General features: G+C 51.1%; 1 protein-coding gene across 1 annotated transcript in view; it reads right to left on the bottom strand.

Moving 5' to 3' along the window:
• Window positions 1-2,292: 2,292 nt before the first annotated feature.
• The window catches only part of LOC115397267 (dynein heavy chain 8, axonemal-like), a 30,671-nt gene continuing 21,443 nt past the window's right edge, over window positions 2,293-11,520 (bottom strand). The window contains exons 57-87 of the mRNA XM_030103497.1: window positions 10,669-10,822; window positions 10,388-10,552; window positions 10,062-10,288; window positions 9,848-9,966; window positions 9,674-9,777; window positions 9,395-9,571; window positions 9,150-9,311; window positions 8,840-9,055; window positions 8,499-8,636; window positions 8,291-8,418; window positions 8,045-8,216; window positions 7,771-7,926; window positions 7,537-7,692; window positions 7,172-7,354; window positions 6,958-7,063; window positions 6,615-6,867; window positions 6,325-6,515; window positions 6,035-6,156; window positions 5,657-5,772; window positions 5,377-5,579; window positions 5,219-5,292; window positions 4,805-4,957; window positions 4,570-4,725; window positions 4,274-4,390; window positions 4,064-4,165; window positions 3,817-3,977; window positions 3,512-3,668; window positions 3,271-3,423; window positions 2,912-3,101; window positions 2,669-2,790; window positions 2,293-2,580 (exon numbers count right to left, since the gene is read on the bottom strand). Of these exons, the coding sequence (XP_029959357.1) occupies window positions 2,293-2,580; window positions 2,669-2,790; window positions 2,912-3,101; window positions 3,271-3,423; window positions 3,512-3,668; window positions 3,817-3,977; window positions 4,064-4,165; window positions 4,274-4,390; window positions 4,570-4,725; window positions 4,805-4,957; window positions 5,219-5,292; window positions 5,377-5,579; window positions 5,657-5,772; window positions 6,035-6,156; window positions 6,325-6,515; window positions 6,615-6,867; window positions 6,958-7,063; window positions 7,172-7,354; window positions 7,537-7,692; window positions 7,771-7,926; window positions 8,045-8,216; window positions 8,291-8,418; window positions 8,499-8,636; window positions 8,840-9,055; window positions 9,150-9,311; window positions 9,395-9,571; window positions 9,674-9,777; window positions 9,848-9,966; window positions 10,062-10,288; window positions 10,388-10,552; window positions 10,669-10,822 (4,921 nt within the window). The remainder of the gene's footprint in view (window positions 2,581-2,668; window positions 2,791-2,911; window positions 3,102-3,270; window positions 3,424-3,511; window positions 3,669-3,816; window positions 3,978-4,063; window positions 4,166-4,273; window positions 4,391-4,569; window positions 4,726-4,804; window positions 4,958-5,218; window positions 5,293-5,376; window positions 5,580-5,656; window positions 5,773-6,034; window positions 6,157-6,324; window positions 6,516-6,614; window positions 6,868-6,957; window positions 7,064-7,171; window positions 7,355-7,536; window positions 7,693-7,770; window positions 7,927-8,044; window positions 8,217-8,290; window positions 8,419-8,498; window positions 8,637-8,839; window positions 9,056-9,149; window positions 9,312-9,394; window positions 9,572-9,673; window positions 9,778-9,847; window positions 9,967-10,061; window positions 10,289-10,387; window positions 10,553-10,668; window positions 10,823-11,520) is intronic.

The raw sequence follows: 11,520 nt of genomic DNA, 5'->3' as shown, positions 1-11,520 counted from the left end.
AGATAGTGGGAGAGGAGAGGGTGAGAAAGGGTGAGAGAGGGAGAGGAAAGAGTGGGAGGGGGGAGAGGGTGAGTGGGAGAGAGGGGGCAGGTAAAGAGTGGGAGGGGGAGATGGGGATAGGGTGAGAGAGGGTGAGAGATGGGGAGAGAGAGAATTAGTGGGAGGGGAGAGGGCGAGAGAGTGATAGAGGGGCAGAGGGAGAGAGGGTCAGGGAAAGAGTGGGAGAGAAGGGGAGATAGTGAGAGGGAGAGAGAGAGAGAGGGAGAGAAAAAGGGGGAGAGGGTGACAGAGATAGAGAAGGGAAGGGAAAGAGTGGGAGGGGGAGAGAGAGGGGGAAAGAGTGGGAGATGTGAGAGAGAGGGGGAGGGAAAGAGTGGGAGAGAGAGAGATTGGGATAGGGTGAGTGGGAGAGAGGGGGAGAGGGTGAGAGAGGGAGAGAGGGAAGGGAAAGAGTGGGAGGGAGAGAGGACGAGAGAGGGTGAGAGTGAGAAAGGGACAGAGGGGGAGGGAAAGACATTTGGAGGGGGGAAGAGTGGGAGAGAGGGTAAGAGGGTGAGAGAGAGTGAGAGAGAGAGGGAGAGAAAAAGTGGCACAGAGGGGGAGAGGGTGAGAGAGGGTGAGAGGTGGAGGGATAAGATCGAGAGAGAACGGGAGAGGGGGAGAGAAGGGAAGGGAAAGAATGGGAGAGAGGGGGAGAGAAAGAGAGAGGGAGAGAGAGTGGGAGAGGGTGAGAAGGGAAGGAAATAGTGGGAGGGGGGAGAGGCGGAGGAAAAGAGTGGGAGAGAGGGGGGAGAGAGTGAGAGAGAGGAGGAGAGGGAGAGATGGGAGTGAAAGAGTGGGGAGAAGGGGAGAGGGTGAAAGAGGAGAGGGAGAGAGAGGGGGAAGGTAAAGACGGGGAGAGAGGGGGAGAGGATGAGAGAGGACAGGGTGAGACAGAGTGAGAGAGAGGAGGAGAGGGAGAGATGGAGGTGAAAGAGTGGGGGAGAAGGGGAGAGGGTGAGAGGAGAGGGAGAGAGAGTGGGAGGGGGGAGAGAGAGAGAGGGGAGAGAGAGAAGGAAAGGGGGGAGGGAAAGAGGGGGAGAGGGAGAGGGAGAGAGAGTGAGAGAGAGAGGGAGAGAAAAAGTGGCAGAGAGGGGGAGAGGGTGAGAGAGGGTGAGGGGGGAGGGAAAGAGTGGGGAGAGAGAAAGGGGGAGGGAAAGAGGGAGAGAGTGGCGAAAGACGGGAAGGGAAGGGCAGGGAGAGGGAAAGAGTGGGAGGGTGTTAGGGAGAAGGAAAAAGGGAGGGAGAAAGGGGGGAGAGGGTCTTCTTTCTTCTCTTTTTTTGGGGTCTTTCTTCTTCTCTTTTTTGTTTCCCGTTTTGTCTGCTCTTTTTTGTCTCGTCTCATTTTCTCTTCCTTTTGACGTCTTTCTTCTTTCTAATTTCTTCTGTTCTTTCTCATTTCTTCTGCTCTCTTTTTGTCTTCTTCTGATCTCTTTTTCTTTAAAATACTCTACAATTTTTACATTTTCTCAACCTCTTTCTGGTGTTTCTCCTTTTGCTGCTTTCTTTTCTTAACTGTCTCTGTGTTTTTTATGTTTTCTCGCCTGTTTTAGGATGTTTTCTCCTTTTTTCCCTCCTTTCTTTTTACGTGCTGCTTTCTTTTTTTAACTGTCTCTGTGTTTTTTAAGTTTTCTCATCCGTTTTAGGATGTTTTCTCTTTTTTTCCCTCCTTTCTTTTTACATGCTTTCTTTTTTTAACTGTCTCTGTGTTTTTTAAGTTTTCTCGTCTGTTTTAGGATGTTTTCTCCTTTTTTCCTCCTTTCTTTTTACGTGCTTTCTTTTTTTAACTGCTCTGTGTTTTTTAAGTTTTTCCGTTCGTTTTGGATGTTTTCTCCTTTTTTTCCCTCCTTTCTTTTTACGTGCTTTCTTTTTTTACTGTCTCTGTGTTTTTTATGTTTTCTCGTCTGTTTTAGCATGTTTTCTCTTTTTTTCCCTCCTTTCTTTTTACGTGCTTTCTTTTTTTAACTGTCTCTGTGTTTTTTAAGTTTTCTCGTCTGTTTTAGGATGTTTTCTCTTTTTTCCCTCCTTTCTTTTTACGTGCTGCTTCTTTTTTTAAACTGTCTCTGTGTTTTTTAAGTTTTCTCGTCTGTTTAAGGATGTTTTCTCCTTTTTTCCCTCCTTTCTTTTTACGTGCTGCTTTCTTTTTGTAACTGTCTCTGTGTTTATAAGTTTTCTCGTCTGTTTTAGGATGTTTTCTCCTTTTTTCCCTCCTTTTTTTTTGCGTCGGGGTTTTCAGAGCGCTGGGCGTTTCCTCTACTTGATGTCGCAGAGCAGGGCGACGCCTCGCAGGACCCACTGGTCCGGGGACTGGCCGCTCGGCAGCGTCACCGCCGTGATGTAGTTGAGGTCGGTGCGCTGCGGCTTCTTGTAGACGGGGCAGACGTAGAGGCCGGGGGCCGCCGGGGCCGTGGAGTTCACCGCAAAGATGTGGATGACGGGCATCGGAGTGAAGAGGACTTTGGGAGAGGACTCCACCAGGCAGCTCTTGCTCTTGTCCCAGCCGGCGCCGTCCAGGTACAAGCCGTGGACATAGACTCCCACCTGTGGACAGGGACAACAGTCAGACACTCGGGGGGCCGGAGTCAAACCGGGCTGAGTGGACAGTCGGTGAACAGCTGTTTGGACTCACTCTGGGTGAAAACTTGATCTCGTCTTTGGACTTGGTCAGGACCTCGCTGTTGAGAGTGACCGTGTCCAGAGTCCAGCCTTTGTTCGCTCGGGTGGCTTCCTGTCTCATCGCCGTTAGAAACCCTGGAAAACACAGTCAGACAGCATTCATTCTCGCTCAGCAGCTCCCGACTGTCCTCCATGCCATCAGAGTGTGTGTCCTCCAGTGTTTGATGTTTGAGAAGGTCACATGCGGTCGACTCACCTTGTGGGTTGAAGAATCCGGTCATCCAGAAGCTTTGGGGTCGCCCCTTGAACACCCAGCTGTGGAGCTGCTGGTTCCTCTCCAGCAGCTCCGTGAACCAGAAGCCCAGTGTGGACGACTCCCAGGAGATCTTCTTCCACAGATTTGGGACACGGGCGTCAAAAATGTTGTCCAGGGCGTCTTGGAGGTTCTGGAACAGACCGTATGAATAAGGACGTCAGTTTCATGGCATTGACCGATTAAACATGGCACATTTTCAGGAACATCTCATTTGAAAGAAACGTCCTCTCAAATGAAATCTTCATCAGGAGGTGTTCATCCACTGCTGGTGTGGCGGCGCAGCGTCTCAGCAATCTCACCTCACTCATGATGATGGTGCCGTCGATGGCTAACTTCAGGTCGGTCAGAGTGACGCGCACCACCGTGAGAATCCTCTGCAGTCGATCCACCTCCTGACGCAGGAAGATGTTCATCGGGCACAGAGCTCCCATCTTCTTCAGCCTGGCTGTGACCTGAAAGTCCAACGACACAGATGCACGGTGTACATTTCAGCTGAGTCGAGGATTTGTGGGCAAACACACAGCAATCGAGTCCACCGACCTTGTGAGGCACGTAGTCCCGGGGCAGTTTCCTCAGCATGTCCTCTGCCATGCTGTACACCGCCGACTCCCGAGTCTCCCCCGATCCTCCTCCGCTTTCTTTGGGCTGAATGTTGGTGATGGTGTCGAACACTAAGGCGGAGGTGTTTGTCTGATATCTGGCAGAAACAAACAGGAAACTCACATGAAGACACAGCGCTGCACTCTGTCATCTAGTAGGTGGAAATTCACTGCTTTCTGCAAAATGGAAACCAACTATGGAGCATATCATCAACCAAGCCGCTGTGAACCACGGCCTCTCCTCACGTGATATCTGCATTTGGGTGCAGGCCGAGAGCTTGTGGTGAATCCACGGGGGGCAGACTCTGGATGTACTCCAGGTAGTCCTCCACCTTCTCACACACGGGGATCTTGTAGCCGGAGCTGAAGCAGAAAGCTGGATCCAACACCTTGCTGTTGAACCACACCTGCGATGGAAAGAGTAAAACGTCAAGTCTCTGAACAAACGACGAGCCAAGTGCAACATGGACACGGCCGGAGGCGGGAGCCTCACCTGGGCGAAGCACTGCAAGAGACGCTTGTCGTAGTCATCGGTGACCCTTCCTCCGTACTGCACCTCGGCCAGCATGTAGCGCAGCGTCACCCACGACACATCCTGCAGGAACACAAGCACCGAGAGCGTGACGTGGCAGCATCACCCCAATCCGTACCGTTCCCAGCGAGCCCGTCAGCAGAATCCCTCTACCAGCCGCTGGAGCCTCACCTTCCCAGGGCCGCAGTCCTCCAGGTGCCTCTTCACAAACTCAACGCTCGCGCTGAAATCAGCCGAATTGAACTCGTACGGGATGTTCCAACCCAGCGCTCCAAACTTGCGTCGTTCCTTAAAGAGAGAGCGAGGAAAAAAAAAAATCACCTGTCAGTATGTTTGTGGAAACTTTGACTTTCTGGGAGAGAAAATTGTCAAAAAGATCAGAGGGTTGAATTCCAGACTCCCTGGAAGCACATGTGATGACAGCCAGACTCTCTCTACACCTGGGAAGAGTCTGCCGGTGTTTGTACCTGCACAGCAGTGTGGAGGAAGGCCACACTGTACAGCAGAGGCTTCCACAAGGGCAGGTCGCTGACTTCCAGCTGCTCCTGGGAAATCCCTGTGAACGTCCTCTTCAGGCCGGCGCGGATCCCCTGAGGAGGGTCGTTGGTGAACTTGATGGAGGACTGAAGGGGACAAAAGACCAGAGGGTTTAGTTTTACCACCATAAAAGATGGCGATACGTGGAGCTGAGCGCGGCGTCACCTGCAGCAGAGTGATGGAGAACTTGCTGTGCGGCTCGGTGGTGATCCACACTCTGAAGCTGTCCTGCACGCTCTCGGCGCCCGTGACGGTTTCCAGCAACTCCTCCATGAAGTCCAAACCCAGATGGCAGTTCTGCAGAAGCACCCAGCCTCCCTGGAAGCAGACAGAGACAGATTAGAAGAAACCACGGCAGCATCTCATCTGAATGTTTCCAATTCTCGCCGTTTCATTCATCCTGAAAGTAGGACTTCTATTTTCACCACCATTATTGTGACATTTCCTTTTAAGATGCTGAAATCTATTATCGATGAGGATTCATGGAAAAACAGAAGCCATACACTACAAAGACATTTTCCAACTAAATAGCTGTAAGGAGCCCTGCATAAAAGCACTGAATGTGAGTGACGTGAGCACCTGAGTCATCGAGGTTTGAAGCAGCTTCCTGGCATGCACCTCTTGTCCTTGGCCCATGGATATGGCGTTGCATTCTACAAGGCGAATCAGCATATTGACGTCGTTAGAGATGAGAAACAAAGAGACCAAACCTGCAGCCGCCTGCCAGCCAAACTCACCGACTCCCAGTCTGGTAGCCAGCACTTCGATCTGGTCGGTGGGGTCGGAGCCCATCGACAGGAAGCAGATCAGAGGCGTGCGGGGGTCGCTTTCCTGCCAGGTGCTGCGGAGGTTCAGGATGACGGGCTCGGCGAACTTCCCGCCCACAGACTCTCCCACGTACTTGACGGCCTGACACAAAGTCCGGTCGGGGCAGCACGACCTGTGGAGGAGGACCGGGTTAACGCTGTGGTGATATGACACCTGGGCGACAGGCTGAGTTCAGCAGCGGGATCCGACCTGATCAGCAACAGTTTGTGGAAGATGCCGAGAGCGCTGTATCCGCCGGGAATGACTCCTTCCTCCGGTGCGTCCAGGTCGAACCAGGCTTTCCACCGTTTTCCATTCTTAGACACCTAAAATATACGAGAATCCAAAACAACAAAGAATAAATGTTCGCAGCATCACTGTCAGTCGCTATTAGTCATGTCATGAATGCTAACTGTGTTGACTTTGACATTGAAGTTGGGCCGATCTCTGGAGAGTTTTTGAAAAAAAACAAGCATTTCTCTTGAGAATGGTCTTTTTGTTTTGTGTTGTGAAAGTTTTAGACCGAACCCAAACGCCAAACACCAGATTCTGCACGTAGAATCCCACTGGAATTGAACTGAAACTGACCTTGTTCAAGATGCCGGAGAACTGTGGCAGTTTGTCGAGCTCCACCAGGTTTAGCCAGACCATGTCCAGGATCCAGCTGTGGGGGTTTGGAGGGCAGGTCTTCAAGTCCAGAGCGGCTCCACCTGTTAGTGAGTCAGAAGACGTTAAGAGGTTCATGCTTTCTGTTCTTTCTACAGCCATGAAGAACCTTCATGGTTTGGAGGGATGAGTCCACTGACAATATTATTGCTCATGGTGGACTGACACAGAAACAAAACCACCAGCGGTGACAGAAACCGGTCGAGACTCACCTTTCACGAAGACCTGGAACTCGTCGTGGTTTATCGCTTCTCGCTGCAGGTCGATCTTGAGGGCCAGCAGGACTGTGAAGATGAACTTGTGTTCTTCATACAGGCCCCTGACGGTGTATCTGAACACCTCGTACGTCAGGTAGTTGATGATGTTCTTGATCCGTTGCTTGGTTTTCCGGGACTTGTCAGACCTGAGAGAGCGGAGCCATGATGAGACGAGAGAGGAACAGACAGCAACACGGCGGACGTTCACAGAAGCTTCAGCCTCTGAGTTTCTGCGGTAGTTTTACCTCTCCAGCGACAGATCGAAGACTCTGAGGAACTGGCTGAGGGAGGTCTGGTACATGACGTTGACCATGCTCATTTCTGTGATGAGGAAGTACAGGATGCTGCCCCGAGTGGCCACAGGACGATACTCCGCCTGAGCCTTGTTGATCATCTCCTCGGAGTCGGCCGCCTCGCTGAGCTTGTCGCTGACCTCGGCGGCGGTGTTTTTGGTGGTGTTCAGGATGCCGATCATGGACTCGTCGTCGACCAGGGAGCCTGAAAGCACACGGAGCGCAATCAGCACAGTTGCATTCAGGCTCCAGCGGCCAGTTTGAGGCTACTGAGCTTTGAGAAAGTCTCTGGTACCTTTAGTGGTGCTGAGTTTGTACAGCAGGTTGTCTTCCAGCTCCTGCATGGTCCTCTTATCGGCAGCTACGTCCTCGATGAGCTTCAGTCTCCTTTCCTCCAGTTCCTGTTGAGAGAAAGAAAAGAGCTCGGTCCATGCACAGCTAACACACCCAGTGGCAACAGGAATTCCGGACGCGCATGTTCACGTGCACGTGAGAGTGGAGGCTCGTACGTATTTCTCTGTGAGGATGACGCGGCCCAGCAGCTGGTTCTCCAGGCCCTTCTGGTTCACAGTGAAGTCGATGATGGACATCTTGGCGCTGATCTCGGGGGTGTACGCTGGATTGGGCAGTTTGGTGGTGATGTAGAGCTTGAAGCCGTCCATTATGTCCACCTCTTTGTCTCCCACTTTGACCTGAACAAGTTTTCAAACAGTTAATCTGTGACGTGTGTAAACGGCCGATACTGCCGTCGGTATCGGTGCATCTCTAATCCTAACGTTACATGACACCTGACGCCAACAGGACACGAGCTGAACCACCAAACAGCAAAGACGGGACCGGACGGGGTCTGGAAGACACAAGCGCGTTGACGTACCTTGAAGCTGGTCCCAGACTTGATGAAGTTCTTCTCCAGGACGTTGTCCAGAGCCGGGTCCAGCTCCTCGCTGATGTCCTCGATGAGCAGCGGGCGTCCCAGAGAGAGACATTCCTCCAGGTGAGTGCGGAAGAACTTGTGGTTGAGCGACGTCACCTGGACGGAGGACGACAGCAGACGTTCAGAAAGAGCAAAGGCAAGAAGGAAGTACCTGAGGTGGGTCTGACCGTGTACCTGCAGCGAGTTGGCCTCTTCTTTCTTCTTGATCCAAGCCTTCCCCTGAGTCTGGGGGTCGATGAGGAGCGGGTATCTGGTGGATTTAGTGACGACTATGCCGTTCTGCACAGACAAGTCATCTCCTGGGAGTCCCTGAAGGTTCCACTCACTGATCTGTCAACAGTGTAAGAGTCGGGAGACGACACGTGGTCACTTCCACACTTCTTCTGTTCCTGTCAGTCACACAACACTCCCAGAAACGCTCCAAATCAAAGATTCACATTTCACTCACAGTTGCAGGGTCCACGAGGGCAGAGAGGATGTCCAGGTCTTTTGAGAAAGGGATGTCGGCCTTCCTCAGCTCCGCCTCCCACACCGTCTTCAGCAGGATGTCACGGAAACGCTGGTTGAACGGCCCGCAGTACGACAGGAAGCCGGCCAGCTGGAGGACGTCGCCGACGAGCCTGCAGACGAGAGTCACGTCAGCACCTGAAGGCTCACTGGAAATCATGACAGTATTAAAAACAAATGAACCCGCCTGTTTATCTGCGATTTGAACTGTTTGCTCTGCTCCGTCCAGCGTTCTCTCTCCCCACTCAGGCCATCAATGAGCTCCGTTGCAGCCTGCATTTTATTCTTGCAGCGTTTAGCGTCGTCCTCCAGGTCCTGAAAAACAAGACTCGTTCAGATCGTTCTGTTCTCTGCACTCACACTGACGCACAACTTATACGTCACGGGTTTCAAACCTGCTTCTCCTTCACGGCGGCGTCATGCTTGGCTTTGACTTTGTTGAACTCTGCTTCCTTCTCAGCCAGCTGAGCGTTAGCCTGGTCCAGCTTCTCATTAGCCTCTTCCAGCTTGCTTTCCTGAATGGCCAAGTTAGCCTACACACACACACACACACACACACACACACACACAAAGAGTACATAAAGAGTGTACTGCACAGCCCTGTTTAACAGGCAGTGTGGCTTAATGAAGGGCAGCTAAGATATCTCCGTGTAGGAAAAATCTTGTGTTGCACCTTAAAGGTACAGAGCTAAACCGCAGATCTGGAACATAAAATGAGTGTGTTGACGTGTTTCACCTTGAGTGGCACCACTTCCTTATTGATGTGGTAGTAGGTCGCCATCGCACGGGTCCAGGCTAACAGGCCAGCCACATTGGAGCACACTTTCCTGGCGTTTTCCATGGTGTATTCCGGCAGGGCGAAGTAGGGCTCCAGCAGGGCCACGACCTCGTCAGTGATCGTGTCCTTCTGGAAGTTTTGCAGGGACAGCAGGAAACCCGGGGCGCTCATGAGCTGCGGTGGATCAGAGGGAATATTGTTAATACTCCGAGACACGCCGACACATGCAGGGTTCACTTTGCACGAGGAGGGTCTGCAGACTTGTTACCTTCAAGGCCTGGGGCCATGAGGGCGACATTTTGGCGTCTTGAGAAACGGTGCAGTCCGTCTTCTTCTTGAACAGAATCAGGACGCAGTCCATAATGGTCATGATCAGCTTTGGAGGCTTGGCCAGCCTTCTCACCGTGGCAATATCAGATGGCTTGATGGTCTGCAAGCAGAGGACGTTGGATCAGACACGCACAGAGACAACGGAAATGAATTGATATGCTGAAAAAGGCTGAGAGATCTCACGTTGAGTGCAGCTTCCGCCTCTTCCAGCGCTGGTCTGGCAGCTTCCAGTTTCTCCTCTGCGATAGCTCTCTCCCTCTCGATCCCTTCCACGATCTTCTGGGCTTTATCCTTCACCTTCTCCACCTCGTTCTTGACTACGGTGGCCGCCTCGGCGCTGACCGTCACCTCTGCCACCACCTGTGTGAGTGCAGAAACGCCGGTGAGAACAAACACTCCATCGCTCCGGGGGCCATTCAGACTTGCTCAGTTCAGCGGATGCTGCCGCATCGTGGGATTCACCTCGTCGGCTTTAGCAGACGCTACAGCCAGCTCCTTCTCCTTCACCACCAGCTCTTCTGACAGCTTTGCCACCGACTCGTTGGCCTCCACCAGTTTGAACAACCCTGGAAACCAATCACGTCGTTTTAAGCTCAATTCTCAACACAGACTTCACATCCTGTCCTGTGCACTTACCGACATTCATGCGCTCTGCCAGGGTGTTGATGGACTCGTGCTTTTCGGCATACACCGTCTTATAACAATTTATGAATGACAGGAAGGACTTGGGGGTGACGTGAGTCCTCCGTCGGAACCTGAAAGACAAAACAGTGGAAAACACTTCAAATCTACACTTCTGTAGAATAAACCATGGAAGGAAATCTTGGAATAATCAGAGTGTGTCCTGCACCTTTCAAAGTATTGCTCGCAGACGTCGGCCACTTTGTCGTGGTAGGTTCCCATGGTGGTCACCACAGCAGACTTCACCTCGGCTGGGCAGTCCATCGGAAAATCGGACAGGAAGTGATTGGCCACGGCCGCCAGAGCCTCGGCGGGCCACGGAGTGAACCAGTCCATGGTGCAGCCGGAAATCAAGCCGGGAAACTTCAGCGCCCGGGACCGAAACTTGGGTCCCACCTGTGAGGCAGAGCAGACACCTTGCTGTGTGAGTCCGGACAGAAGACCAAGACCACAGGGACGGGAGGGGAGACAGAACTGAGACACACTGAGGCCTACCGGAGAGAAACAGAGAACCACGTGCAGATTCTTCCGTGCTCGGGATATGAAGAAGTCGTACAGGTTGTCGAACGTTGGCGGAGTTCGGGGAGACTCCTTCTTCATCACTGGGATCAGATTCTGGGTGATCTCTTGAATCTCGTCTTTGGCGAACAGATTGGAAATCTGCACACATTCATTTACAAAGGAATGATTAGGAGCTTTCTGCCCTGAGGACTTCCTGAATGCAGTCGACTCAGGGGGAGATGAACACGGCCTGGAAAGCATCCGGAAGTCCTCACCTCTCCTGAAGACAGAATGTTGTTGAGGTACTCCAGGAAAGCCTCGTCCTTGATGTCGCCGTCCGTGAAGACGAAGGTGATTCCTTTTCCCTCGGCGCCGGCTGTCTTGTACAGATCCTTCAGGTCGTCCATGAAATTGCTCATGTTATATGTTCTGAGGAGAATTCAACAAGTGGATTAGTAAGAGACACTCGGAAAGGAAAAGTAACATCATTCAGCAATGAGCACATTTATCTGTACTCAAATTCAACACTGTGATTCAGTTCAAGTAAGTTTAACAGAGTAAACGTTCGATCAGAATCTACAGTTTCAATTCGTGAGCTGAAGGCAGCGTTAACAAAATGATTACAACTCCAATAAAACTATCCATTAACGACAGAGCCATCGAACTAGTAAACCAAACCAAGTTTCTCGGCGTGATAATAGATAACAAGCTAAATTGGAAGGCCCATATTGACAATTTAAAAAGAAAAATATCAAAAATAATAGCTATCTTACACAAAGTAAAATATTTTGTCAACAAAAAATCCCTCCACACACTATACTGCTCACTTTTATTGCCATATCTAACATATTGTGTGGAAGTGTGGGGGCATACGTATAAAACAATAATCCATCCGATTTCAATACTACAAAAAAAAGCAATAAGAATTATTAATCATAGTGACTATCATGCACCAACAAATTCTCTTTTCATTAAAAACCGACTACTCAAATTGGATGACTTAACAAACTTAAACACAGCACTCATAATGTTTAAAGCATATCACGATATTCTCCCAGAATGCATGCAGGACCTGTTCAAACAAAGAGAGACCAGATATAATTTAAGGGGCACTGCAATATTTAATA

This window comes from Salarias fasciatus, chromosome 11 (assembly GCF_902148845.1).
Source record: "Salarias fasciatus chromosome 11, fSalaFa1.1, whole genome shotgun sequence".
NCBI lineage: Eukaryota > Metazoa > Chordata > Actinopteri > Blenniiformes > Blenniidae > Salarias > Salarias fasciatus.
The sequence above is the reverse complement of the archived record's forward strand: the minus strand, read 5'-3'. Positions and strand labels throughout refer to the sequence as shown.